Source organism: Pseudochaenichthys georgianus, chromosome 7, assembly GCF_902827115.2.
Source record: "Pseudochaenichthys georgianus chromosome 7, fPseGeo1.2, whole genome shotgun sequence".
NCBI lineage: Eukaryota > Metazoa > Chordata > Actinopteri > Perciformes > Channichthyidae > Pseudochaenichthys > Pseudochaenichthys georgianus.
The window spans coordinates 28436394-28464034 of NC_047509.1; the positions used below are offsets into that span (position 1 = coordinate 28436394).

At 40.8% G+C, this 27641-nt stretch overlaps 1 protein-coding gene across 3 annotated transcripts; it reads right to left on the reverse strand.

Annotated features, from left to right (window-relative positions):
* Positions 1–405: 405 nt before the first annotated feature.
* LOC117449250 (oxysterol-binding protein-related protein 2-like) lies at positions 406–27154 on the reverse strand. 3 transcript variants are annotated; one of them, XM_071203826.1, is made up of 16 exons: positions 27062–27151; positions 22693–22811; positions 13682–13982; positions 10150–10276; positions 9774–9849; positions 9352–9486; positions 8649–8746; positions 7862–8044; positions 7673–7780; positions 6435–6524; positions 6127–6247; positions 5429–5548; positions 4570–4693; positions 3220–3310; positions 2289–2324; positions 406–2128 (listed from the first exon to the last, which is right to left on the reverse strand). In XM_071203826.1, exons 3-16 carry the CDS (start codon positions 13716–13718, stop codon positions 2026–2028), a joined length of 1449 nt encoding a protein of 482 aa, XP_071059927.1. In that variant the 5' UTR covers positions 13719–13982; positions 22693–22811; positions 27062–27151; the 3' UTR covers positions 406–2025. The 3 variants fall into 3 exon arrangements, with proteins under 3 accessions (XP_071059927.1, XP_033942687.1, XP_033942689.1); XM_034086796.2 differs by lacking the exon at positions 22693–22811 and having other exon boundaries at positions 27062–27154; XM_034086798.2 differs by lacking the exons at positions 2289–2324; positions 22693–22811 and having other exon boundaries at positions 27062–27154.
* Between the last annotated feature and the right edge of the window lie 487 nt (positions 27155–27641).

Sequence of the window (27641 nt, forward strand, 5' to 3'; positions counted from 1 at the left end):
TGTGTGTGTTACGAGGAATGTAAAGCTACAGTACAATAACAGAGGACACAGATTCAAGTTGAGGTGCAACACTTGCATAGAGTTGGTGAAATAGCACTGATGGAAATGTGATATTTAAAATAGCAGGGAACAAAACGCATCAAATGGTGATTTAAAATGAACATTACTAAAGGTCACAATAGATGTATTACACTACTGCCATTGTTGTTTAAAGGAGTGCAAACTACGGTGCAACGTTCCCTTTTTCAACAAAAGCTCACTCACTAGTAGTTGTCTGTCACAATCTCACAAACAGGAAGTGTGTAGAGTGTGTGTTGCAGATAGCAGGAAGTAGAAGGTTCATTATACATTCATTTAATTTATATATAAATCGTATATGAATTTAAATGAGCATGCCTCACAACCTTAGACTGTATCTGCCCGAGCAAACCGACACGTAAAGGGATTTATTATGACTGTGCAGAGCATGACTCATCAAGTTTCTGTACAAACACTAGCTTGTTGTGTCTCTTTCCCTTATAATGTGCTTAAGTTCATTAGAGTACTTTTTGCTTCAATTTGAAAAAGATTGGGAGCGTATGACTTGCCGATGATATCTAACAAGTTCCTTTTTTGCTACAATCAGAATCGGACATTTTACACACAGACGGAAAATTAAACAGATCAGCCCTTTCGTGTGGGAGGAACACACAATTATACATATTTTTCTTTTCGTGACATTTTTCCAGCGCTTACATCCAATTCAACGGCACAGCAGATTATTACACTGACACGAGTAACGCTTCCTTTTTTAATCATGCTAAAGTGAGTGCCAATAATAATAATGTCAATCTTGAGGTTTCATAATTGCCATCGTTCACACACCAAGTGCCCTCTCCTGTAGTTAATATGGCTTTACGTGTCTGTACATATTTATACGATAATTTATGTATTTACTTGTATTTTCTCCACACAGCTGGTGGTTGTGTCAAATCTGGGAGTTGTATATACAGTTATAAATGACAAACTCATGGGGAAAGCAGAAGTGTGCGTAAAGAGAACTTTCAACATTTCCTCCGCCTTTTAAGAGATGTACGAAGCAGAGGATAACAGCTCAGCTACGACTCAGCAGCTAGCCGTGCTGCATCAGAACATTCCGTTAAGTGTTTCCTCATTTCTTTCGTTAATGTTAATCGTACTTTACAATTATACTGGAAGAGAAAGCTACTTTTACAGACAAGCAGAAGCCAAGTGCAGACAGGGGTTCAAAGGTCAGATTCATGTGTTGCTGTGCAGGAGAACGTCACATGGTGTGTGGTTCCTCTCCTGGTCCCCCCCCCCTCTGGCATCACATTCCCCTCTGCTGTCGAGGAAGCATCTGCTCTCTAGTAGTCGGTCTGGATTCATTTCAGCACATAAGCCTTTAGCAGAAGGTTAATGTGGTGGAGAGCGTTTCAGGGACATTGCACACAGACAGTAATGAGCTCCGTTCACCAACATTTATAATCGTCTTCCTTACAGGGTCCAATGTCACCTATATTTATTTTCAAAGTATGTAAAGAAAAATAAAGAGGCCTCATGATTCACACATCCCTGCTTTGACTGTAAATCCATCACTGTGATTATTATGTTTTACTTCATGATTTAACTCCATAACAACACGTGTGACAGTCAGGTGGGGGGGTGCTTTCTCAGAGTGTGTGAAGTAAAAGTGTTAAACATTCAGATTAACTGATGATTTCACCAGCTCTCTGCCGCTGCCATCCCTCAGGAAGAACATGTGCTGGTTGCTATGTGACAAAATCACCAAGAATGAGAATAAGCAGAGATTTAAAAAAACAAAAAAGAGCTGAAGACTCAGGGCACGAAGCAGGCTGCTGAGAGGCGTGGATAAGTTTCTCCTCTGTCACTCTCAGTTTAAAGAGGATGGAGGCAGTGAGATGAAGATGGGAATGTGGATTTCTTTTATGTACATTTCTCTCCATTTCACGACATTGCAGGTTATACAGGAGGAAGAGGAGGATGATGATGAAGGCTGGAGGACTATCAGTAGATGTCGGGCAGGTCTTGGTAGTTTCTATTGAAGTATCCCCCGGTGTAGAGCCAGGCCGGGGCGTTGGTGTACGGGTTGGTGCCCATCTGGAACCACCTGGGACACACACAAGCACACCTTTTGAAATGATTCAGGATACATTTCTTCTCCTAAACACACACTTCCAGTTGGACCGTCACACTCAGATATCCAATCGACCTCGGACACATGCTAAGCTAGTTATAAATGTGTTTATTCTTTACTGTGGGGTCATTACTTGATCAGTGAGCTGCATGACACAGAAGCAGACGGTCTGTCAGGAGAGGGAGAGAAAAAGAGAGCGCTCCGTTCATTATTCCTGTGTGATTATCCAAAGTTACTGCACACTTTCGAATAATGTCGTTCATAAACTATGAGGAGTTTGTTTAAATGTAATAATGATGTTGTTTTTGTGTGTACAAGCACATGCATCTGAACTTGTTGATCAGTTATAATTACTACCTGAAGCAATTTAACAATGAACCCCATGAACTGAGTTTAAATCGTTTGTCATTTACATATTTCATGTCTCGAGTGCTGACGCTGTTGTGATTGGCGGTTCTGGGGGTAATGGAATGTTGGTGGTTCTGGTGTTAAGCCATCCTCTCTGTGTCACCGGGTACAGTTGCAGGGAAATGTAGCTGCAGTTACTTAAATGTATTATTGTTAAAATCTTTTCATTTTCATGTTTATTTAATGCAAATCTAGACTAAAAAGAGATGTATGAAGTACCTAAACTGATATATGTTGTTCAGCTTTTCCTAATACTTGGACGGGTTGAATGCTAATCTGAATGTCACTGTGTGCTGCTGTGGACGATAAAAAGACGATTACAAATCTTCCACTTCCAAATGTGAAATTCCGAATGCTCAACTTAAACAAATAAATAAATGTAGAAATGTTGTTAGCATAGAGAGGAATATTATCTTGTCCATCACTACTTTTTTAATAAAACTATGAACTCATCTTTCTTTTCATCACATTATGTTAATTCAGTTTTCAAAACGATTGTGTGTTTGAAGCTCTTGACAGACGATGGTCATGTTGGCGTCTTGTTTGCACGGTGGCCAGTTTGATCTAATGTAGAACAACAGAGCTCACAACACAGTTCTGCTCTGTTTGTAGTATCTGTGTGTATACGTGCACTCTGCTGAGAGTGTGCTTCCCACCTGGTGTTCCACTCTTCCTCGTCCTTGGCTCTCTCCTTCCTGGACGCTCTCTGTTTGTCCTCCAGACGCTCCTTCTCCCTGCTGGCCTCCTCTGCAAGTAACACACAAACAAAACATCTGTACTTATACAGTTGAGCTCCGTATAATACACTCGTAGGCAGTAGTGTTGAACTCTCTTAGTCTGCAGCCACACGAGGACGATAACGGTCGTATCGGCTACAGTTCCCTATCAGATAGAGTCTACGGTTCGGCCACACGAGGCCGACATGGAAACGCAGAAAACGATAACGGGTCCCAAGGTGGGTAGATCTGCGGACGAAACGCTCTGGGGGGCCAAACGGCTCCGTGATTACGCCCTATAACGATCATTTCCTGATAACGATGACGCGATAGCCCAGTGTTTCGAGCCAGGTCCCGGTGTCTCGCAGGACAGCGCACCCAGCAGGAGCTTCCAGCTAGATTTGATCGATATGGACATAAACGCGAGTGAAGTCTAATCGGACAGGAGAGGAGACACGCAGCTCTGCATGCTCACCTGCAGCTCCGCCCACTGTGATGGAGCGATGAGCGGAACAACACAAACTTAATCAAGTTAGATCTTCACCCTTAGCTATTTTAATTACCTCTCAAACTACCTAAACTAGATATAGATATGTTTCTTTTTACTGTCGGGTCCCGCATTACTGGATCAGCAGCTGCATGAGACCACGGATACTGACGGGCTGTCAGGAGAGGGGGAGGAAAAGAGAGGCTCCGTCCTCCGTGTATGATTCTTATATTATTATATAGAGTCGTTATTCATTTGTTTTAAAGCTCAATAAATAACAAAGAAGACCTTTGACCGGCACTTTTTTCTTTTGTCCGGAAGCTTTAAACTTTAACGGACATGTTGACCGGCGAAACCCCACCTCTGCTGCGAAATCCAACGCGGAGAATAAACAGAAGGGCAACCATGCATGCGTGAGAAGTCTTCTTCGCTGCTTTTGGTGTATTTTGTGGCAGAAGTACAGCGCCACTTACAGGCCCAGCATATGTACTACAGTGTCTCCAGAGGTTCGAGCTGTCTCGTGTGGGTGGACGGACACGTTTCTGGTGGCTATTGCGTGTGGACGGAAGACTTTTTTGATAACGATTTTGGTGCGTTTCCGTTATCGTCCTCGTGTGGCTGCAGCCTTAGATCAACAAAAAGAGATGATAGTGACACAGACAGCCAGCAGGGGGCAGCATTGTCTCATTAGTGTCTTTTTTTTTTTTTAAGTTCCAGAGAGACTAATCTGTCTTGTCAGTCGGCTGTGATCAAACAGACTCTACAAGACAATTTAAAAAGAGATGTTTAATATAAGGAATTACCCATCAAGCCGTTCTCCATGGCTCTGATGTCGGGCCTGAAGCGGCAGTCTGTGGGGGCCACCGTGCCCTCCATGCCGGGCTCCATCTCATTGAGAGACATCGCAAAGTTGGTGAAGTTGTACATCTGGGGAGGGAAGTGGAAGAAAGATTGAGAGGGAGTTAAGGATATTAAATGTTTGAAATGCCTAATTTCCATTGCATATTTAGACTTAAAGTACCAGGCCTTTTTCTAAAAGTGTTTTCCTTAATGGAGGTAGTGTTCTCGCCTGAATCTGCCCTGACATCATTGTGAACTAACACTCTCTGAATATGACGGGTTGGTGCAGGATGTCCCGTGTCAGGCTAGTTACGATTCTCTCTGCCCGATCAGTGAACAGCAGTCTTCTCATTCCTGCCAAACTGGTTGCAATAATATTGACTGATTCTGCAATTGCGATATGATTTGCAATATATCAGAGAATTATCATTATTGAAACATTATTTCACATGATCTTTCATTCTCGTTTTAATTTGAGGAACTCAACCGAGACATTGCCCTTACTACATTCTGGATAATGCACCAGTCATTATGGGATGTCTTAAAATGTTGATTATGCTTGACCACCTGTCTGTATTGGCTCAGGTCTACTGTAACCTCTATGGAGGTGTTACGGGACAATAAGTGGGTACTATCAACAAAAAAAGCAAGTGGAGTTGAGAAGAGCCGTGTCGTAACATGCAGCGGAAATGTGGCATCAATGAAACATTACAGTCCCTGCAATCAACACTGTTTGGGAAAGAAAGCTAATCGTTTTCTGGTTTTTATACATGTGAAGGTCCATCAGCCTTTTTGTATTGGGCTCTGAGTGTTTTCTGGTACCTGAGTAGAGAGAGCCGGTCTGGAGTCTATCCTCCACAGCAGAGTGCTTCCTGGTACCACACAGACCGTCTCCTGGGCGTCGGGCATGTCGTCCGCGTCATCGTTCTCCTCCTGGTCCTCCTGGGAAACACACTTGTTATTTAAACCGAGGGTGAAGCATCTTAGTTTATACTTTATAAATAGGATTGGGTGTCTTGTTCCAGTCGAGGTCTTTCTAAAACCCACCAGGAAAACTACATACATGTTACAGCTATTGTATTCACTACAAACAAGCAAACAGACTACCGCTAAAGACCTCCAGTCTGCTGCTTTACCTGGACATGACCACACAGAATGCTGTGGACACCAACAGGAAATCAAGACAAAAATACAGAGTCACAAGATAATTATAGAAAACAAGCAATTCAATTATATTTTAAACAATAGGTAAAATAAAGGCAATACGATACTGTCTACGAGTATGTTATAGTTGCATAACAATAAAACAGTAGACACATAAATACTGATACAACCCACTATTTAAGAATTGATTTGGTGTGATTTCTGTTTTAGTTACTCTCCGTGTTTATAATGTGTTGAGTCGCTGGTTTTAGTTCATTTCATTCTGTGTGCATTAAATGTGATCAGTTTTCTTTGTTAATCTGCGATATGAATAACAGTTTCAGATTTGAAGAATCGGATTCCTAACTTCTACTCACACTTTTGTGCTTCTTGCTGTCCCCTCTCTTCTCCGACTTCTTGTGGGCCTCGTACGCGTGAGGGTCCACGCTCCACATGCACTCGGTCCACTTCCCGTAGATCACACAGTGCTTCTTTTTACTGACGGAGAGAACAGAGAAACGGAGAGAAGAATGAGAAAGAGAAACATGTGCAAATGATATGTGAGTGGAAATGAAGGACAACACAAAGGAAGATCGAGAGAAGAGAGGAAGAAGCAGAGAAGGATAATGCAGAACCAGTTCAGGATAACATTTGACTGAAGTGTATTTTAAGAGTGCATGCTAACCTCTTATCCTGGATGTATCCCTCCACTTTGTGCAGCTCTTTGCCAAACATCCCGCAGGGTTTGAAATTCAACACGCATTTGTCTCCAGTGCTGCAGAAAAACAGAGTGAAGAAGAGCTGGTTAACGTCCATAGCTTTATTTAGTCCATAATAATGATGAAAGAAAAGACTTATGCTATAACAATGAACATTGAGGCTAAAGTTTCCTAAACCGACGTTCCTGATCTACTAATTGCAATTAAGAGCATCATTAGTGCCATTGAATTCCTCCTTAGTGTTGTTTAGACAAAGGTCAGCCTGAAACTAGACGGGCCTTTTTTGTTTCCTGCACTAAGTTTCGATCAAGCGCTCCTTGTTCTTCATGCAAGGCTCTTTCATGCAATCAGTGCTTCAGTACAGCAGAATCTCAGCAGCTGTGTGATTGTGACTCAGACTGGATGGACAATGCAGAGCTTAAATAAATAAAGGTTTACAAAGTGCTTGACGTATTGTTTGCACGAGAAGACACACAGAGAGTACACAAGCTGCTCAAGTGAAACGCTGAGTCAGAGTAGATGAAGGCGCCGGGCAGGATTGCTGAACAAAGATAGAGGAGAGTGTGCTTGAGGCTCAACTATGTTGTAGAATATAATCATTCATATATCTTAAGTGTGTCTATAAACAGACCTTATGCAGGCATCCAAGCAGAACATTTGTGTTCTTTAAAAAACTCAAATTCTCAGTAGAATATCACGCTCAAAGAAAGATCATTTAGGTTCAGCTTTTGTAATGTGAAAATGTATTAATTTATAATTATTATTATAATAATGTATTATTATTATTATAAATGTAATATAATTGGTTAACAAAACAAGCAATATTCAGCAATCATCTTTGGCTTTAGGAAACTTTAAAGGTCAGTCGTTCAACTTTTTTTCCCCACCATTTTACAAACTAAGATATTGATTGGGGGGCGAGTGTGTGGGTGAGATACTCCCTCTGTAGGGAACTTTGGGATTGTACCCTTTGCAGACCATTTACATGCACCAAAATGTATAAAACAAACCATATGAAATTGAAAACCCCAAAAAGCATAATAGGGCCCCTTTAATATGTGTCTTGACAAATTATAAAAACACTGTGTGGGTCGCCATAGGTTACCAATACAGTTCAATTAACAACAAACTGCACTCGGGCCGACAGTACAAAGGACCTGCTGTAAAGAGTAATCACAGACTACATCTCCCATGTGCAGTTCACCTGTGGTTGACTATCTCCACGGTGCCATACTGCTCTATCCACAGCTTCCCCAGGATGATGTTGTGAACACAGCAGTAGGGGTTACTCCATGTGTACGCCTCGTTGTGCCTGCAGGAGAGGAGAAGAAGAGATGAGGAACTGATTCTGGATCAGAAAACTGTGACGTGAACAAACTGTCACCAGACTTACTTGAGCAGCTCTAGTGTGATGGACCCTTTCGGCTCGGCCTCGACGCTCTTGCCCCAGAACTTGAGTTTGGGGTAGATGGATCCGTGGAAGACAAAGTCCCCCACCAGACTCTCTGCATGGAAGGCGCTGACCGGGGGATGGTGGGATACCTGCTCCGACACCAGCCGGAAGCCCTGGTCCTCTCTGTGGGGGGCAGGGAGGAAATGAAATGTTAAACTGGGCGACAACACAACCACTTGAGTTTGATTCTAGCTCTTGGCCCTTAGTTGCACTGATCTCTTTATTCCCCCATTTCGGCCAAATTAAGGCTAAAATGGCCCAAAAACATCTTAAGGAGAACTACAACTATTTTCGAAATTCAGGCATTATTCCTATGGTCTAAGAATGTCCAAGATATAAGTAAACATTGTTAACTCTCCTTCAAATTCAAAACCTGAGGTGCTAAAATGTGTGATGTGAAGTATAAAGTCTGAACGCCTTCAAATGCTATGAATTGGGAAAGAGGTTTAAAATCACACTAAACGAAGAACTGGTCTTACCACATCATCTCAAAACTAAAGTTACTTGTATCAAATAAAGGAACCAAATCACAGGGTGAATTAGATTTGTATTTGACACCTAAACCAAGATGACATGGTGGCAGAGTACCTGACGAGACAGAAACAATGACACATTGTAATGTAACATAGGATGGTGTTCCCATTAAATACAAAAGGTGTGTGTGTGTGTGTGTGTGTGTGTGTGTATGTGTATGTGTATGTGTGTGTGTGTGTGTGTGTGTGTGTACCTGGTGAGCTCATAGGTCTCTCCCAGCAGAGGGTTGAAAGGTTTTCCAGTTCTGTCCCACTGAGACGCAACCGCTGACACAGCAAAAGCAGCTACCGCCTAAAGACAAACAATGTACACATCATGTCAGCGAGTGTGTGTTTGTTTCTTTTCCCTGTGCCGTTGCATGTTCTCATATTAATCCTTCTGTTTAGAGCCAGGCTCAGTCAGTCAATAAGTGTTTGTGTGTGTGGAGCTTTCCATACTGGTTGCTTTATTGATCCAATACACTGGGGGTGAGCGGATAAGTGCACACCACCATGGAGAATTATATAACCTTGATCTCTGTTTTATTTACAATATGTAGTAGCTCATGTACAGCACCAGGGCAGTTCTTACATTCAGTGATTATAAACCCATCATGTTGAGGTCAAAATGGCAACTGAAATCAACTAATTGAGGTTTACCTAGAACTTTCCTAACAAAACACAAAGGGCTGTAAAGTGTACCGTGTAGCTAAACCGTGTTTTTTGCAAATGGAAGTACAAATAATTGGAATAGAACGTTTTCAAGAGTGCAATAAATGTGGTTAGTGCTCATAAAAGAATATTAAAACTTGCATATAGATCCAGTAAATAAATTGCAAAATTAAACAAGAAAATGCAAAAAATGTACAGAATATGTATTTATTTGTTGTCCTTCCTGTACATGTGTGCGTGTCTGACCTGCATGCGCTCTATGGAGTCGGGCAATGCGCAGGCTCTGTTGATGAGGTAAGTGTGTTCCATGTACTCTGTGATTCGCTGCAGGAAGCTCAGAGGCTCGTTGAAGGCGATGGGCATCGTGATCTTGGAGAGTTCCTGGGAAAAACCATACAGTGACCCTTACTAACAGAACAAGTTTGTAATCATCCGAGTTGATTTCAATGATCACATGGCATCTAACAAACACTGTTTGAAGTGGAGACAATTCATATTACACAATCAGTTTTTGACATGGCAGTGACGTAGTTTCAAACACTGCTCTGACTCTGGTTACAAGGGCCCTAAAATAATGAGCAGCTACTGAAAATCAGTTTCAAGTCTGTGTGGGTGCCCACTCAGAATATTAGCATTTGATTTGTGTCTGGAAGTCTGCGGCTCCTTACCAGTCCGATGCATTTCTTCAGGATGCTCCACACACTGATAGTGTTTCTGGAGAACATGGGCGCCGGTAATGATGTCCTGAAAAACAGAAAAAAGAAAAGAAAACGGGGATAATTTTAAATGAGGGATTTTTTGTATTTGTTATTGTTACACACATTTCAGCCACAAGAGGCAGTCTACACATCACCCAATGTTCCTAATGACTAAAAGCATTCATGTTTTTGTTTTCTCATTTGACAGCAGCATTACAAAATATTGCGACATGGACAGAAGAAATGTGTTTCGACCCTGCCCCACACATTGAGCTGGTTTCAGTCGGAGGTAACCCACATACAAACAAACCCAGCAGGAGGAATGCGGACAGGAATGCAGCAGTACCTGTGTTTCTTGATGCCATTCTCTTGTGGCACAGACCCATTGTTCTTCTGGCTGCTGCTGTCAAACACCAGCGCATCTTTGAAGCTGGCCTCCGATACGCCTTCATACGACTCGTCTGAATCCAGGCCTGTGGGAGAGAGAGTGTTACTCAAGGTCACAGCAGCTGCTCTGCGCAGAATACCTGCTCTTTCAACTCGTGCAATAAAAGGCAACACATAAATGCATATTCAGAGAGAAACAAAGCTCTCTAAAGGTTTGCTTGCAACATTGGTCAAAGTCATGGATGATGCAAAACATTTGCAAACTGTTTTGCATCAGGGACTTTGAGCCTGTGTGTGACAGGCAAATGTGATTGATTGCCTGGTACCTGTTTACACAGACTAACCTCTTCACTTACATTACAGTGGTGTCACTTCAGAAACCCTAATGCTATGGTTTATTTTAATTCATGGTCATGATTCTAAAATTCCACAATATAATACATGCCAATGTCATTCGGAAATCCCATGTAAACTGTCATGACGCAGCCATATGAAGCTAAATAGTATTTCAGGGTTTTTCTAGAAAAAGAAAGTATGAGGGCAATACTGTGGTACTGACTTTGAATACAAGATATTTAAATTCTCGCGAAACAAAACAAGACACCCGTATACAAGAAGGTGCTGCGGACTGAAACAACAATGCGATGTCGGAGCTCAGTAATAACAAAGCTGTCAATGGCGTCTGACACAAGTTTCATCATTTTGGAGTAATTCAAGTGTTTTTGAAGAACACAAATATGGTTTCTGGCATCACTTTAACATTTTATGAGGGAAAAGCAGCATTTTGGTCCGCGCACGCCGAAAATAAAGCTCACACCAATAGTGAGAGCATTGGGTTTACCAGTAAATGTCCATGGGAATACATGCAGGTGTCGACCTACACCTGGGTGTCAGCCAGAAGATAAATGACTTGTGAATATTAAGTGCTGCAGGGTGGAGTAGAGGTGAACTCAAGGTGGGGCCTTAGCAACCACTTAAAATAGAATAAGTTGTGTATTATCAATTATTAAACACGCCTACTCAGCTGTCAGTATTACGTCAAACGTACCAGGTGTGTACTCTTACCGAGGTACGGCATTTTAGGTTGAGATGTAACACAAAGGGCTTTAACACAGAGTATTAATGAGCAGTCTTTCACTACATGCAGGTGTGTCATTCATATATGGTGCAACATGTGTAAGCTAGTATTCAAAACATTAGATCTTACATCATAGTAGCTGAATAAGGCATCTGCAATTGTTGGAGTACATGTTTGCCAACTGAAGGTAATATATAACACAAGATTCATTGTAATTGCAGCACACTACTTATTTTTTTAACTTAGTACTTTTTAATGCATGTTACATATGTAACGTATGTAACATTAAGCTGTCTATGGCTCTTTTTCTGCTGTAACAACGTACATTTCCCCTCTGTGGGACTGATAAAGGGATTCTGATTCTGACTAAAGAACAATATGTTGATGCACAAACCAGATCAGAACAAATCCTCCAGCCACAAGCTGAAAAAGCAGATGTCGCAATATCACCATGTGCTGCAAATCTTCATTGATTTAGAACATACAGAGAAATGTAACCCTATCCTTCCAGTCCTTGTAGCTCCCAGGAAGTGACCTAGATCATATCTGTTTAGTATTGCTTTCTAATACTTGGAATTGGTTGGATAATTCTTAAAGAGCTGATAGAAGTTAAGGATCAATATAGTCTGTGAACAAAAAATCACCAAGAATAGCATTTATATTGAAATTGAATACTAGTTAACATCCATTTACCAAAAGTAGAGGTGCAATGAGGGAGACATCTGACCCTGTGTACACATTAATAATACATCCGTCTCAGATTAGTAATATGGTCAAAGAAAGGAGGCAGGCAGACACAAACACACACTTGATTCTTGTATATATATATATATATATATGGCCAGGAAACAAGAAAAAACAATAGTCTAATAGTATAGAATGTATGTCAACATGAGCAAGCATGCCTAGCAATATCACACAAAAGGTCACAACAGGCAGTAAAGGCACAAAAGCAATTGTGTTAATAATTGCTGACAGAACAACACCCTATTAAAAACTAAAGCGATTAAAGGTGGGGTAGGTAAGTTTGAGAAACCGGCTCGAGATACACTTTTTGTTATATTCCATGGAATGCTCTTAACATCCCGATAGCAATGAATCCATAAAAAAAAGTCATCTGTGGAAGCCGTAGTACTGTAAAAAGCACGACCAATCATCTGAGCCGGCCCGGCTAAAATAACTGGATGGCCTACCTGCCTGTCAGCCTTCCATCTGTGCACAAACTTATCTCGTGCCCTCATTGGTCATGTGCGTGTTCGTGTGTGTTGGAGGAGGGGCTCTGTAAGGAAGTGGCAGATGTTTTCCAGTTGTGTATTTTCAAATTCTAGCGCACTCAAGCTGGTTTCTCCAAAATTACCTACCCCACCTTTAACTGCTGTTAATTATAATGTTTTAAACCACAACCAACAGTACTATGTCCACAGCCAACAAAATCCATGTTGTTGTCCAAATGTCTTATTTCTCACATTGTTCTAATGACCGTACAACTTTAACTGACATCACCAGTGAGTATTTCTCCGAATGAGTGTTCCTCCAACTTTAGAGTATTAAAGCGTTTCCAAAACCAAGAGAAACACTTCAAAGTGTATCTCTCCAGAGTCTGGCGAGTCAGACCCCTGGAATGTAAGACAAGCTACGCCCCTCTCATAGTAAATAGTCAGGATGACACACAAGTGTATAATACACAACGTCCTTGTGAGTCAAAGCAACTCCAAATAATACATTAGCTAAATCAAATCTTTAGAATGAGCTAATTCATAGATATCAGACCCTTCATGGCATCCCATGCATGGAGACATGTCTAATCTGTTTACAGAAGCAGACATCTGAAACCAATGAATCCTTAATACAAGTCAGGTTTCATTTAACCGCCTCTATGAAGGGTATCAGATATAGAGCGTTCACTGCTGATCTTGGGATATTGATACCAACTGATATCCCTAAACCCAGAAAGAAGAGTCACACTGAAATGAGTATTTATCTGGAAAACCCACACAAATTCTACTTCTTTATATTTTGTAAAGGTGACCACAACCACACAACCTCCCAGAATGCAAGCGGTCGTTGACCTTACCGATCATGACCGCAAGATAGCAGATTATTATTGAAATAATCATCAGCCTACAGCAGGTTAGGTTTCAACAGAGGGTATTATGCTTATTACGAGATAGCCTCTTGCAGCCAAATACATTTAGATCCTAGTTAACCTAAATGATACATAAATATTGGTTTGAGAAAATTACAAATGAAGAGAAGAAATGAAATCAACAATTTTGTGAAAAATCTGTTGAGACATCTGGCATCAATTGGGAACTTTCTATTTTTGGACAGGCACAGAAAATCACTCTTTTACTTCAGAAAGATATACAAAACAACTTTATCCATTAAAAACCAGATTCGGACACACTCCTACCTGTGACGGCGTCGTAGAACTCATCCTCATTGTTCATCTTCTAGAGTCAAAGCCGACCAGTCGATTAGGACAGACGTACGACTTCTAGAACATGTTCCTTTCCGTGGCGACCCCTCAGAGTTCCTCTGGAGGGACACCTGGCGATCAATGTCCCTCTGGCCTGTCAGCACGGCAACAGCACGATGTTCGCTCAATATCCAGGGGCTCAATTGGAGCAAATCTGCAGCTTGATTCAGAGACGTCAACAGCTGACTTCTGAGTTCAGGTTGGGTTTCTTTGGCGTTGTCGAGAGAAGCAGGATCTGTAGAGACAGAAAAACAATATTCAGTTTGGGTAAACAGAGAGTCGTTTCCTTCCATGAAACCAAAGACTAGTCTGACTAATAAGAGAAAAACATGTTTTTGCAGAAACCAAGGATGTCTATGAAGCAGCAATGTGAAAAATATATTGTCAAAGTTAAACTGGAATTGTTCATACAACTCTGTAATAGTCCTGCAGAACTAAGCCTGATGACAACCCACAGAGAATATTATTATGGATTGGTCCATGTCTGAGCAACAATACTGCGTTTCAGAGCTAGACAAATAATCTGCTTCTATCGAACTGAGGTTTGGTTCAATTGAAACGAAAGAAATTGCCCTCAAAAGCCCCATTATCCTGAGTTATATTTTACTGTACTTTTTCAGATGACGATAAAGGGTCATTTTCATCTATCCAGGCTACAAGATCAAAAGCAGCTTAGTCAGGCTGAGAGTTTGGTCCATCATGGCCCACTGAGTGCAAACAGAGAGTTTTCTGGACCAGTATTTACATAATTGGGACATCACCGTCACAGGCATTCAGGGTCTTTGTTACCTTCTGTTGGGTACATTGGCTCGGATCTACATTTTAAACTCAAGTTCATATTTCAAAACAGTTCCAAACAGCATAATCACACTTAACATGGAAATCAGGGAAGTAACATCCAGTCTAAAATGACTATTAAGCAAGAAATGCGAGAACAAGTTGTTAACAGCTTGGACCAGCACTTTTTATTCTTCAATGTCTGCTTTTGACGTTTGTCTTTAGACATCCTGTTTAAGAGGTTTATATCTATCCTCTTGGAGTTTCGGCCATTGATTGAACTGGCCTTAACAATGTATGTCATAGAGCTAAACTCAGAAATCATTATTTACCTGTTGAATGTCAACGAGTAAAGGTGACGGGATGAAAATCAGTAAAGGTGGAAACATATTCCATTTGAATCCCTCAACTCATTAAACAGGGTTTAGTGATGCTTCACTGGTCAGTAACCCAACATAGCTATTGGAAAGGAAATGCTCCACTGTGTCGGCAGTAGATAACATTGTTCTGCTTTATAAAAACGAATAATTAATATTGCTTACTCATTGTTTCGTATTTCTGTCCACTTATATGCTTCACAGTTTCATAGAAACAATCCATGATGAAGCCAATTGAACCGTTTGTTTCAATCGTCCCTTTGACCCCCATGATGTCAGCAATGCAAGAAAACCATCATAATGACACAGACCGATTAGCAAATATGACAAATGTTGACTTACACTTTGATCCATTATTAGTAGTAAGCTTTACACAGTCACACTGCAGGGGCCTCTTCTCACATTACAGTTAAATCAAATTGTGTTTGAACATGAATATCGCAAACGTGTCAAGCATCACAAGTTAGCACAGTGAGCAGTAATGATATGTTCCTCTTCCCCTAAAAAAGTCAATATAATATTGTTTAGGTATTGGTCTGAAACTCAGGTATAATATTACAATAGCAGCAAAAAAGGTTTAAACTGCAACATAACATGTGACATAACTTCATTTATTCATTTTTCACACAATGGCAAATAAAAAGGGCATTTATGTTTCCCTACCAAACTAGGTTTCAACGTTTATCGACCTGCAATAGTTGTTCTATTAGGTCTGCTGAACAAGTTACAATAGTCTCCTTTCTCATTACAGCTTCTGAATTTACAAAGTTAATATTTACATTTTAGAGTATTGTGCTTTAAATATGTTTGCATGAATATGTTTGCAACCCTATCAATATGACACAATGTCAAAGGGGAACTAGAGGATGTAACCAAGGAAACGTTTTAGTTTTAATGAAAATGTTACTGATTATTGTTGAGCGATGTTCCTTTCTTTATCTTTAGTTACATTACATTACATTTCATTGAGCTGACGCTTTTATCCAAAGCGACTTACAATAAGTACATTCGACCAGGAAGACACAACCTTGAAGAAAACAGAATCATTAAGTACATCAGGTTTCATAGAGCCAAGTATTTCAAGTGCCACTCAACTGGCTATAGATAAGCCAGTCCTTTATTAGTATATAAGTGCTCTGTTAGCAGTTCTTTGTTAGTAATTCTATCGCTCGAGGTGGAGTCGAAAGAGATGAGTTTTCAGTCTGCGCCGGAAGGTGTGTAAGCTTTCTGCTGTCCTGATGTCAATGGGGAGCTCATTCCACCATTTTGGAGCCAGGATAGCAAACCCACGTGTTTTTGCTGATGGGAACTTGGGTCCCCCTCGCAGCGAGGGTGCAGCGAGTCCTTTGGCTGATGCAGAGCGTAGAGCACGCGCTGGGGTGTACGGTTTAACCATGTCCTGGATGTAGGAAGGGCCAGATCCATTCGCAGCATGGTACGCAAGTACCAGTGTCTTGAAGTGGATTCTAGCAGTTACTGGAAGCCAACTAATTGTACTGTCTTTTGGTTCCTCCAACTCTAGTCAAGACCAATCATCAATATTGATCTGTACATTTCAGCTCTTGTTGGTTTCAAACTATAGGCAAGAAATAATACACAGCCATGGAAAAACTGTTCATTGAAAAACTGTTCATTGTTCCTAATTTAGACAAGATCAATTGAAGGCCTTTTAAACTTACTCTTCTACTTAAAATATCTTTATAATTAATCATCTATGCTGTTTCTGGACTCGTCAACAAACTCTTGACGTACCTGCGGTGAAATTAGGTAGTCATTTCTGAAGGTGAAACGCTGAATCTTGGGGAAAATAGTTGTTCTCGTTTTTCCTTCCTCCTTCTTCTTCTTCTTTCGACTTTTCTACACAGTGGCAGGGTGTTCTACCTCTGCCTGTGACTCAGTAGATTACGCCTTCAGCACACAAGTGAATTTTGGCCTCAGAATCCACGATGGATAAGGTGGACAGCATGAATTACATGTTTGGTATAACTGTTCGAACAGCTAATTTAACGTCCAAACTTTAATCTATGTGTTGGAATTGATTGGCTCCATTTAATCTAAAATGATGTTTTAAAATAAGACAAAACATTTGCATGATAAAATGTGTTACTCCTATGGTCTCATAATCCCATAATGCAGGGCAGCGGGATAGTTTCAATCCAGATTGGTGGAAACAAGTCAATTGGAGTGTCTCAAATGTATCTCCCCAGTACGAGGATACAAAGCGACTTTCCCAATACTTCCTGCTTCGAAGTGGGCAGATTATGTACCAAAACATGACCAAGCCTACAATAGTGATTACCCTTATCGCACATACTTCATCAGAGCTTCAGTACTCTGTGTTCTTCCCATGAACTGCAAACATTACAAGAATATCCAGACAACCAGATGTCCATGCAACAATTATTCACCACTTATTAACAGGAAAAAAGTGCCTCATTTTCTGCTCCAAACATTATGCAGTTATTCTGTGGAGAGTTTGACGTTAACAACGTTGTATCATATCAGGGTAATGTACTTAAAAGACCCAAGAAGAGCAATCATATGTGTGTGAAGTCCATACTGGAAACCTTGAAAATCTTCTTACGGTCTTTGATCTGTTTTTATTAGACATCTCCGTTTCTCCAACTCGCGCGCGCACACACACACACACACACACACACACACACACACACACACACACACACACACACACACACACACACACACACACACACACACACACACACACACACACACACACACACACACACACACACACACACACACACACACACACACACACACACACACACACACACACACACACACACACACACACACACACACACACACACACACACACACACACACACACACACACACACACACACACACACACACACACACACACACACACACACACACACACACACACACACACACACACACACACACACACACACACACACACACACACACACACACAAAAATAACAAAACCTTTGACTAAATTATATTGGAGTAAAATCATTTTTCAGAGGTGCTCTTAACTCACTAAACATTTGTTCTAATGCAGTTGTTTTGTGAAAGTGATTACAATCTCCCATGTAGATGCTAAGATAGATACATTTCTTTATTTTGCCTTTGTTTTTCAGTTCTTATCGTGGCCAGCAGCCTTTCAGAACTTTTCCACACGACAACACTGTTGGAGTTTCGGTACAAATTCTGTCAGGTTGTGTCCATGATTACAAAAAGGTCCAAGAAACCCAAACAACAAGGAACCAACCCCTAAAAAGGAAGGAAACCAAAAACGTTCATACTGTATCACAGCTATGTCTGTATAGTCTTATTCTTTATGAGCTGCTTCTTTAAAAACATCCTCTACTACTGTATATCATGATGCACCAATGCTGGAAGGTACAACTGAATCACAAGACTATTACCACGAAAGAGTTCAAACGTCAATAACCACAAACAACTTTGTATTACTAGAGTACGACCGCAGGAAATCATTTGACCTCAATTACAAGAGTAACCTTGGAGTATATCCACTGACAGGGGCACATTTGAAGTGCTAACGTCAACACGATGTGTCCCGGGCTGCAGAGGGAGGACTTGCATCGCATTAGCTACATTAACAGCTGCTCAGCAGAATGGGAAACATACAGCTGCATTAATATACTGTATCTAATCAGTTTAAAGCACACGCTGGTGAAGCTGGGAACATGAAATTAGAAAGTGTGAGGAGACTACAAAACTAATAAGAAGCAGGCTGCATTTCTTAACACAAGTTGAAGATTGTTAAGTGGGAAGAACATCTCTTATCCTATCATTTCCCCCCTTACATCTTTTGTTTTGGATGAACAAAAAACATACAGATACATGTCCCCTAAAGACAGTAAGAGAGGGGCTGGAGATCAGAGAGCAGATATAAAAAGGTAGTTTACCCAACATGGCTTTATAGATGAACGTGTACCAGTGACTGAGCCTCCGTACAGTTAGTGAAGGCAGACCTGCCTTGGCATACAGGGTACAGTGATGAGTAAGTGCTTTACAGTTAGTTACAAATCTCAGAGCACTGTGATACGCAGCATCTAACTTTTCCAGGCAATGGGCAGGTGCATTCATATACATCAGATCCCCATAGTCCAGCACAGGTAAAAAGGTCACAGTGACTAGCCTTTTCCTGGCTTCAAATGAGAAACAGGACTTGTTCCTGTAGAAGAAACCTAGCCTAACCCTCAGCTTTTTAAGCAGATTAGTGACCTGAAGTTTAAAAGTAAGACAATCATCAAGCCAGATACCAAGGTATTTGTAACAGGCAACAACTTCAAGTTTTGTTCCTTGCGTAGTTACAATATCAAAAACAGGCTCTGGTGTCTTTTTTGCTTTTGAAAAGAGCATTACCTTGGTTTTATCCACATTTAAAAGAAGCTTTAATTCAGAGAGCTGAGTCTGAATAGTGTTAAAAAACAGCCTATAATTTAACAACAGCCTCTTTAATGGAGGGACCTGCACAGTACATCACGGTATCATCCGCATAAAAATGTAAAGTAGCTTCATCCACATTATCACCTAAACTGTTAATATATATGGAGAATAAAAGTGGTCCTAAAACAGAACCTTGTGGTACACCATTAGAAATGTTTAACCACTCAGAAGACAGTCCATCAAAATGAACACATGGGGACCTTTCAGAGAGGTAGTTCACAAACCACCCCACTGCAAGGCTGGATATGCCAATACTGAGTAGCCTCTGCTTTAAGATGCGATGATCAACGGTGTCAAACGCTTTGGAAAGGTCAATAAACAGAGCTGCACAACTCTGCTTATTATCTAAAATACTAGTAATGTCATTTACCACTTTCATTGTCGCAGTGATGGTGCTGTGTTGCTTTCTGAAGCCTGACTGATGATTAGACAGGATGTCATTTGTACATAAAAACTCCTTTACCCGTTCACTCACAAGTCGTTCGAGCACCTTCGCCAGAACTGACAATTTAGAGATTGGCCTATAGTTATTTAAAATAGTTGCCTCCCCTCCTTTCAGTAAAGGCAAGACATAAGCTGACTTCCATACTTTTGGACTTGCATTTGTGCTGAGGGAGAGGTTAAAAAGAGAAGTAAGAGGTGGAGCAATAAAATCTGGAGCTATCTTTAAAAAGAAAGGTTCTAAGTTGTCCGGGCCAGCCGGTTTCCTAGGATCTAGCTTAGATAAGGCTTCATGAACAACATTGACAGTAAAAGGAGTAAAACTGAAAGGGTTTTCCAGACCACATTGTTCAGAGTCACGGATTGGGGTGTTCACAGAAGCAGAGTTAGTCACAGAATCAAACATAGAACCGCAGGACACAAAATGCTCATTTAAGCAATTTAGCATAGTAGCCCTGTCCGATATAGAGCCAGATGCTGTGGTAAGGCACGGAGGTAGTTCATTACGGATCTCACCGGTGGATATTGATTTTATTGCTTTCCAAAATTTCCTAGGATTATTTAGGTTTTCTGTGGTAACTGACAAATAGTACTTCGACTTTGCACTTTTGACATTTGAAGTGAAGCTATTCCTTAGCTGCCTAAAACGCAGCCACTCTATCTCTGAGCCTGATTGCCTCGCCTTTGCCCAGGCCTTGTTTCTCTCATGAAGGAGACTAGACAGCTCAGCAGAAAACCAAGGATTGTCTCGTCCCTTTACTCTAAATGTACGCAGGGGTGCATGTCTATCAATGATCTCCATAAAACCAAGATAAAAATAAGACCATGCGGTTTCCACATCAGCACACAGATCGATTTTACCCCAATCAAAATAGAACAGATCATGCACAAAACCCTGCTCAACAAAATGATTTTTGTCTCTCTTAATGATAATGCGAGGTTTAACCTTTTGGACCTTAGTGTCCCTAATTGTGGCTACAACACAGTGATCGCTCAGATCATTTGCAAATACTCCCACAGATGAATATTTATGGGGAACATTAGTTAAAATGAGATCAATTAGGGAGGATTTATTAGGGGACTTCATATTTGGGCGAGTAGGACTGTCAACAATCTGAGTAACATTCAATGAGATACAAAGGTTTTTAAAATACTCTTGACACTGCAGTTAACCAGTCCCAGTTAAAATCTCCAAGTAGCACTATTTCCTTGTAGTCTAGTTGTGATAAAAGATTAGCTAGTGAAGACAAGGAGTCTTTGACAGCTGAGGGGGGTCTGTAACGACTCACCACCATGACCTGTTGACCCTTTGCCACTTCTATATTTATGGCTAAAAATTCAAATTGCTTACTGATCGATTTGGAAACTAATGTGGTTACACTGAACTTATTCTTAACATAAATGGCAACGCCACCACCTTTATTAGGCCGGTCAGTACGCTACACATTAAAACCATGTAAGGCAATGTCAGAGGCCAAAATAGACTTGTTTAGCCATGTTTCTGATAAGACAATTACGTCAGCGTCAGTCGATTTTGCCCAGATACGGACAAAATCTAGTTTACCTAACAGACTGCGCACATTCAAGTGGATGATACCCAACCCAGACCTAGCTTTAAAATCAGCAGGAGTAGCGATCTGACTATTACTACTGGGCGGACCAGGGTTAGGTTGTACATTTCCTGACAGTAATAACAACAAAAAACCAGGCATCTTTTCCTCTTAAACGACACACATATATTGTCATCTAATTTAGAATCACCGGAAAAGTCTGCGAGAGTGTGATTAGAGCTTAAGAAGCAGTCCTGAAGAACCATCATCGCAGAAAAATAAAAAAGACAAACATATTTTGTCGAGCAGATTGACTGTGACAAGGCAACCGGTAATTGTTTGAGCAACACATCCGAACCTTTGCAGGGGATGCCCACTGCGGGTGGCAGAACAGACCTGAATCCAGTAGTCTTCTCAGAATGACTAGAGATCTTCTCATAGTCCAAAACAGTTAACAGGCACAGCAGAATCCCGATATGGGCCATTTTCCAAGACCAGCACACAGTATCTGCGATGTTACTGGAGCAAAATCAGCACAGCAGCAAAGGACAGGCGAAAACAGCAGCGTGGAAGCGCTCCGGTCCCTCCGTGGTATCCCCGAGGTGAAAGCAGGCCTCTGCAACAGCAGAACCAGGACAGGTGGAAAGCAGGCCCCAGCGGTGGTAAAATCCTCCTGCGTACAGCAGCACACGCCCGGTTGAAGCAGGCCAAGCCCGAAGCGTCGATCCACTCCGTCTCTCCGCGACGAGTCTGGGGTAAAAACCTCTCCAGTACAGCCGTATTCTACAGGTGGGAGCAGGCCTCCGTAGATGTACATGTTCAATATATTGCTCAGCCCTAAGAACATTTAAATAATAGCTCACAGTGTTTCCCCTAGGTTTACTCCTTTGGGGGGGTGGTGCCTGAGCAGGGGGGTGGCATTGGGATATAGCAGAGAGAGGAGCTGTGGATTATTGTTATTAATTAATGCATCAGTGTTTCTTAGGGTCAAAAACACTAAACTCACAACTTAAAATGAAAGCGTTTAGTTTATTTAATAAAAGAGCACATGTTCAATGTGAAAAGTGACAGTAGATATGGATAAGTTGCAATTTGGTTTCAGATAAATAAATAAATAATAAAAAAATTAATAAAAATGATTATTTATTTTGTTCAACACCTTGAATTTCAGGGGGTGTGCGGGGCTCCGTTGGAGCGCCCCTCCAAGACAATGGTAGGGGAAACACTGAGCCGCGGCTCGAAGCGTCCCAGAAGCTCCTCGCCGCAAGGAATTTCTAAAATATAGGATGAATCCTATTTTTTTTGTGCAGGCAGGAAATGATGAAAATCACCTTGTTGTCTGCTTTGCTGGTTGAGGGGGTGCACCCAAAACCGGCTTCTTCTCCTCCCCCCCACCACCGTCTTTCAAGTAGGAGAATACATGCCAGCGTTCTCCTCCGGTTTACAGGCACTGTAAATTATATATATATATACACAATAATTATGATGATGAATGCATATTTTTTTACCACTAAAATACAGCAACACATCTTTGATTCATGTCGTTTATAACTGGAATATTACAATTATTATTAACTGTGTCTGTAGTCTACAACACAACAAAATAGGAAATAACAACAATAAACACGATTTAAACAGACACAAACATAAACCATTTAACTACGTAGCCTTATATTCCAAAATCAACAACAACTGCGATGCTGCACACACGACGCTCGCTTCCGCAACGTTTTGAAACGCGCCTGGTGTGTTAGGTCGCAGGAGGAGGTCGCAGCGTGGCGCAGCCGCAGCGCAGACGCTCCTGGTGCGTTTAGGGGGTAATAGTGTCTCTGTTTCAGACTGAGGTGAAGAGTTTGACCTCTTCATGTTCCTCCTGCTCGATCACAGTGTAATCCCTCAAGGAACAAAACACTGTCTCCTTCGGAGCAGGATGCTGAGCACAGTCTCTCACACACACACAGAAATGCAGAAATGTGAGTCAGCGCAGTAAAACCTGCTAGGATAAGTCTTACTTTCACACAGGTTTAAAGATAGAAAGCCTGCTCAGCATCTTTCTTCTATGGGTCCACCCTTCAATGCTAACAAAGCGACACTCCTCCTGACTGAATGAATGTAACACAAGTTGTGATCAACATTCTTTGTTAGCGTGGAACTGGATGATCTGGTTTAGCTCGACTTTTGCTGTGGTGTTTTGTTGTTCTGGTGGTCCTGTTTATCACAGATGATGACAAAGTAGGGATGGATTTATAATATATTTTTGGATTTAACATGTTGAATGCTTTAGCACCTCTTAATAAATAATTTCCAGACTCTGAAGAGGTACAGGCTTTATATCTAGCAAATTGTGTTTATAGACTTTTAGTCTTTTTCTGCAGCGGTGTAACTTTTGCAAACGACAAAATACTTTGCAGTCTTGTTACCGAGCTGCTCCTAAACTTTCTAAATAAGGAATAAACAAGAAGAAAGCAAATCAAACGCCCAAAGTCACACTTGTTGCATTCTATGCAATTTACATCATGCAGTGAAAAATAATGAAATGAAACATCTGCATGTATTGTTTTGTGTTCATTTGTTGTATCATTGTTCATGTTGCCTTCTTGGCCAGGTTGTTCTTGAAAAGAGATTTAATTAAGAGATAATCTCAATGAGACTGGTTAAATAAAGGATATATACACATATATATATTATAAAACATACAAAATGTGTCAAATATTGTTGGGAAATGACTTTATTATATAAAATATTGCTGATGCAATGGTGTGTCTGTAGCAGGCTGTTTGTCCCTGATTACCAGCATGCACTCATAATGACCGTGAGCCAGAAAACACGCACAACAAAACAATACAATGCTGTGTATGAGACAGTCTCCTGATTGGCTAGCCGTTACCCTGCTCTCTCATAAATTATGCATACAGTACTGTTTGCCTGTTGCCAGGATGGTTGCCTCGACTAAGGTAAGCTACAACTTTGCCAGAACCCCATGTGGCAAGTTGGCAACACACGGTAGATATAAGAGTCACGGAAACAAAAGGAAGCCCAATATTGTTAGTGCCTTTTGTATTCAATTATAGTGACACATTGTAGCTTAACATCCCACTCTTCCTTTAAGAACCAGGAACAAAGATAACATCTAAAAACTACAACTACGGTGCCATCAAAGTTAAACGGTTCCACTGGTGTAACATCTGCTTTGGTGTATTTTAGTCTTGCAATCACTGCATTATTCCTCTCAACTGTGCTGACATTTGGGTTTTAGGACATGCCTTGCAAAAGTCTTTCCTGTTCCTTAAAATGTAACCACATCGCACAAAATACATGTTGCATCATTTATAAAAAGGTATTAAAGTAATTAACATTTAAATAGCACCCCAATAAATTAGCTAACAACACATCTATTTTCTCTTCTTCCCCTCTCTCTCTCTCTTCTGTTTTGCGTAAACTGTGATGCTCCACTTACAAATGAAGCCCATCGCCATAGCAACTAGCTAAGGAGGTAATTAAGACACCTTTGGGAGGGAGACGAAAAACAAAATGACAACAGCCGTCATTCCTCAGAGAACGGCCTGGAGTCTTGTGTAATGGAGCAATACAATCAGCAGGTGTCTGCCTTCAGGATCATTTTGTTAAAGGTGGGGTAGGTAAGTTTGAGAAACCGGCTCGAGATCGCTAGAATTTGAAAATACACAACCGGAGAAAATCTGCCACTTCCTCACAGAGCCCCTCCTCCAACGCGCACATGACCAATGAGGGCACAAGATAAGTTTGTGCCCCGATGGAAGGCTGACAGGCAGGTAGGCCATCCAATCCGTTTATACGGATTGGTTGTACTTTTTACAGTATTGCGGCTTCTACAGATGACATTTTTTTATGGATTTTTTGTCAAAGCACTTAAGATATTCATTGCTATCGGGATGTTAAGAGCATTCCATGGAATATAACAAAAAGTGTATCTCGAGCCGGTTTCTGAAACTTACCTACCCCACCTTTAAGTTCCAATTCTTTTTGAAAAGTGTGATTTCTCCAGGACAGGAAAACATAATTAGATCTTTGAATCTTATTGGAATTCTAATTGATGTTACTTATAAAATAGTTTGACTCATGCAACATAACTTTTCAAGCATAGCACACATTTGCAGGGATATTTCATTTAGCTCTGCAACCGTCATTTGTTTCCCAATTTTTCAATTAAAGGACTTGTAATTTAGCCAAATCGACAAAACATTTTTAAAAAGGCAAAAGTTACATGCACACTTTTTATAAAGGCTACAACAACCTAAAATTATGTACTCAACGTATCAACAAAATGATGAAGTGTCAATCCATCCACTGCTTGGATTGGCTATTGATTTGTTTTTGTACAACTGTTTTTAACAATTGAAAATCAAAAAAATATAAAGTTAAGTTTGCATTTTAACTTTAGTGCAGTGCTTAAAATGATGGAAGCATTCAACATATTGTTTGATTATTTATCTTCTCTTGATAAGTCAGAAAAAGTCACTGCCTATTCCTTTAAGTGTCACAATATGTCAGTATCATTTCCTCAGCCACTACAAACACTGTGTCTGCATTTCAGTAAGTTATTGTAACACAAGGTTCCCAAATGGTAGACAAAATATTTTGAGTATACTAAACAACCGGATGCTGGTATGCATCGAAACATACCAGAACCAGTGTCAAGTGTAAGCACTGTATGTTACTATATTCAGATGTTTCTCAGTACTGGCTATGAAAACAAATATACCTCTGGGACAATACATGTAATCTTTCCCGGCATCATTCCCATCACAAGACATGTGATGCAGCAATACAATGTATGCCTCTGAGGGTTGTGTCTCACAAACAGCCTGCTTCGTGAGGCTCGTGTCAATGACCTGTAGTACACTGACATGTATACCTAGTTTGTCTAGTGTCTCATGTGAGTTGGATGTACATGGTGATGGAGGAAGTGGGAAGAAAAACAGGCAGAGGAACATTCCCAATGTTTGCTGAGGCAGTTAGCCTGATAGGAGAAGAATTCAACCTATGCCTTGCCAGAGATAAGAGCTGATGGTGACCCTTATACTAATCTTTCTCACACAATGTTTCTTCTTTCTTTATTATAGCTTTATTCGTCTCCACGTACACCTTGGGCAGATTTGACAGTCGCACTACTATCATACTACGTAACTTAACTAGCACAGCTTGCTAATACATTTAGGAAGAGCCCGATGACTAACAGCATTTACAAATCCATATTTCACTCAACTGTCATCCTTTGTGGTTTTAATTATAATCTTCATTACCATTGCAACAACGTGGGACTGGCTACAGAAGTGCCGAGGAGAACCCATCCCTTATGCTACGCTACCGTGAAGTGTTTGCTTGCTAACATTAGCACTTAGAGTCTAGCAGTTGTCTTAGCTTGACAACTCTGAACTTTATTAACCTCAGCTAACAGTTTTAAGCAAGAATACGGTAATTAAACAGGTATACAGGGTGTTGCTTCTCAATAACAACACACACCGAGCTGACAGCTCCAACTCTGACAGGACGTCAGGGATCTTTTTGACAGCTAACATTAACGTTAGCGGGCGGGCTAAAATAAAATAAGGTGGCTAACTAGCACTTAGCCACCTTTCTTATACACAAAATGCAAAAATTATGGCCTAGAAAAAACAACAGGAGACCAAAGCCAAAGCAGCAAAATGTCTGTCTTCTTACCTGTGTGCGCAGAGTGAATGTTTTGACAAGTCCAGGGATGTGAGCAAGAATTTAGTGAAGCCTTGACACAGAGGCGGAAGTGCCTGACACAGGGGGGCGTGGTTCGATAAATGACAGACCTGCCGTAGCCAATCAGGTTTAAGGCAGGAAACCCTTGCCCAATAACAATGCACGTTGATTGGCCAGTAATGGTCAAACTACTTAGTGCATAATGTGAGCTATACATGCTGTTTAAAATGTTTCTTTTATACGATTTATGTATGTTTAATAAAAAGCATAACATCATTAGGTGTCAAAACAGGATCAATTAGAAATGTTTTGTTGATAATGTTTTATTATGATTAATTATTGAATCAAACACCTATTTGTAAACTTTGATTTTACTAATATTTCAAACTATTTGGTTTCAATGGTGATATTGGTGGGAAAAAATCCAGCCATTTGAGTTATGTAACCTAGCCTTGGGGACCACTAGACACCACACCTTAATGGTTTCCTATGTTATACTGTCCTCATTATCTCTTATGATTAACTGATCATGATGAGAATAACTGGAATTCTTGTATGTGCGCAGTGTGGT

Coding starts and splice junctions, on each gene's coding strand:
- LOC117449250 (XM_034086796.2), bottom strand. CDS start 13,718: ATGAACAATGAGGATGAGTTCTACGACGCCGTCACAG. Junction 6,248..6,434: donor GGATACATCCAGGATAAGAG/GTTAGCATGCAC, acceptor TCTCTCCGTCAG/TAAAAAGAAGCACTGTGTGA. Junction 3,311..4,569: donor CATGGAGAACGGCTTGATGG/GTAATTCCTTAT, acceptor TGTTACTTGCAG/AGGAGGCCAGCAGGGAGAAG.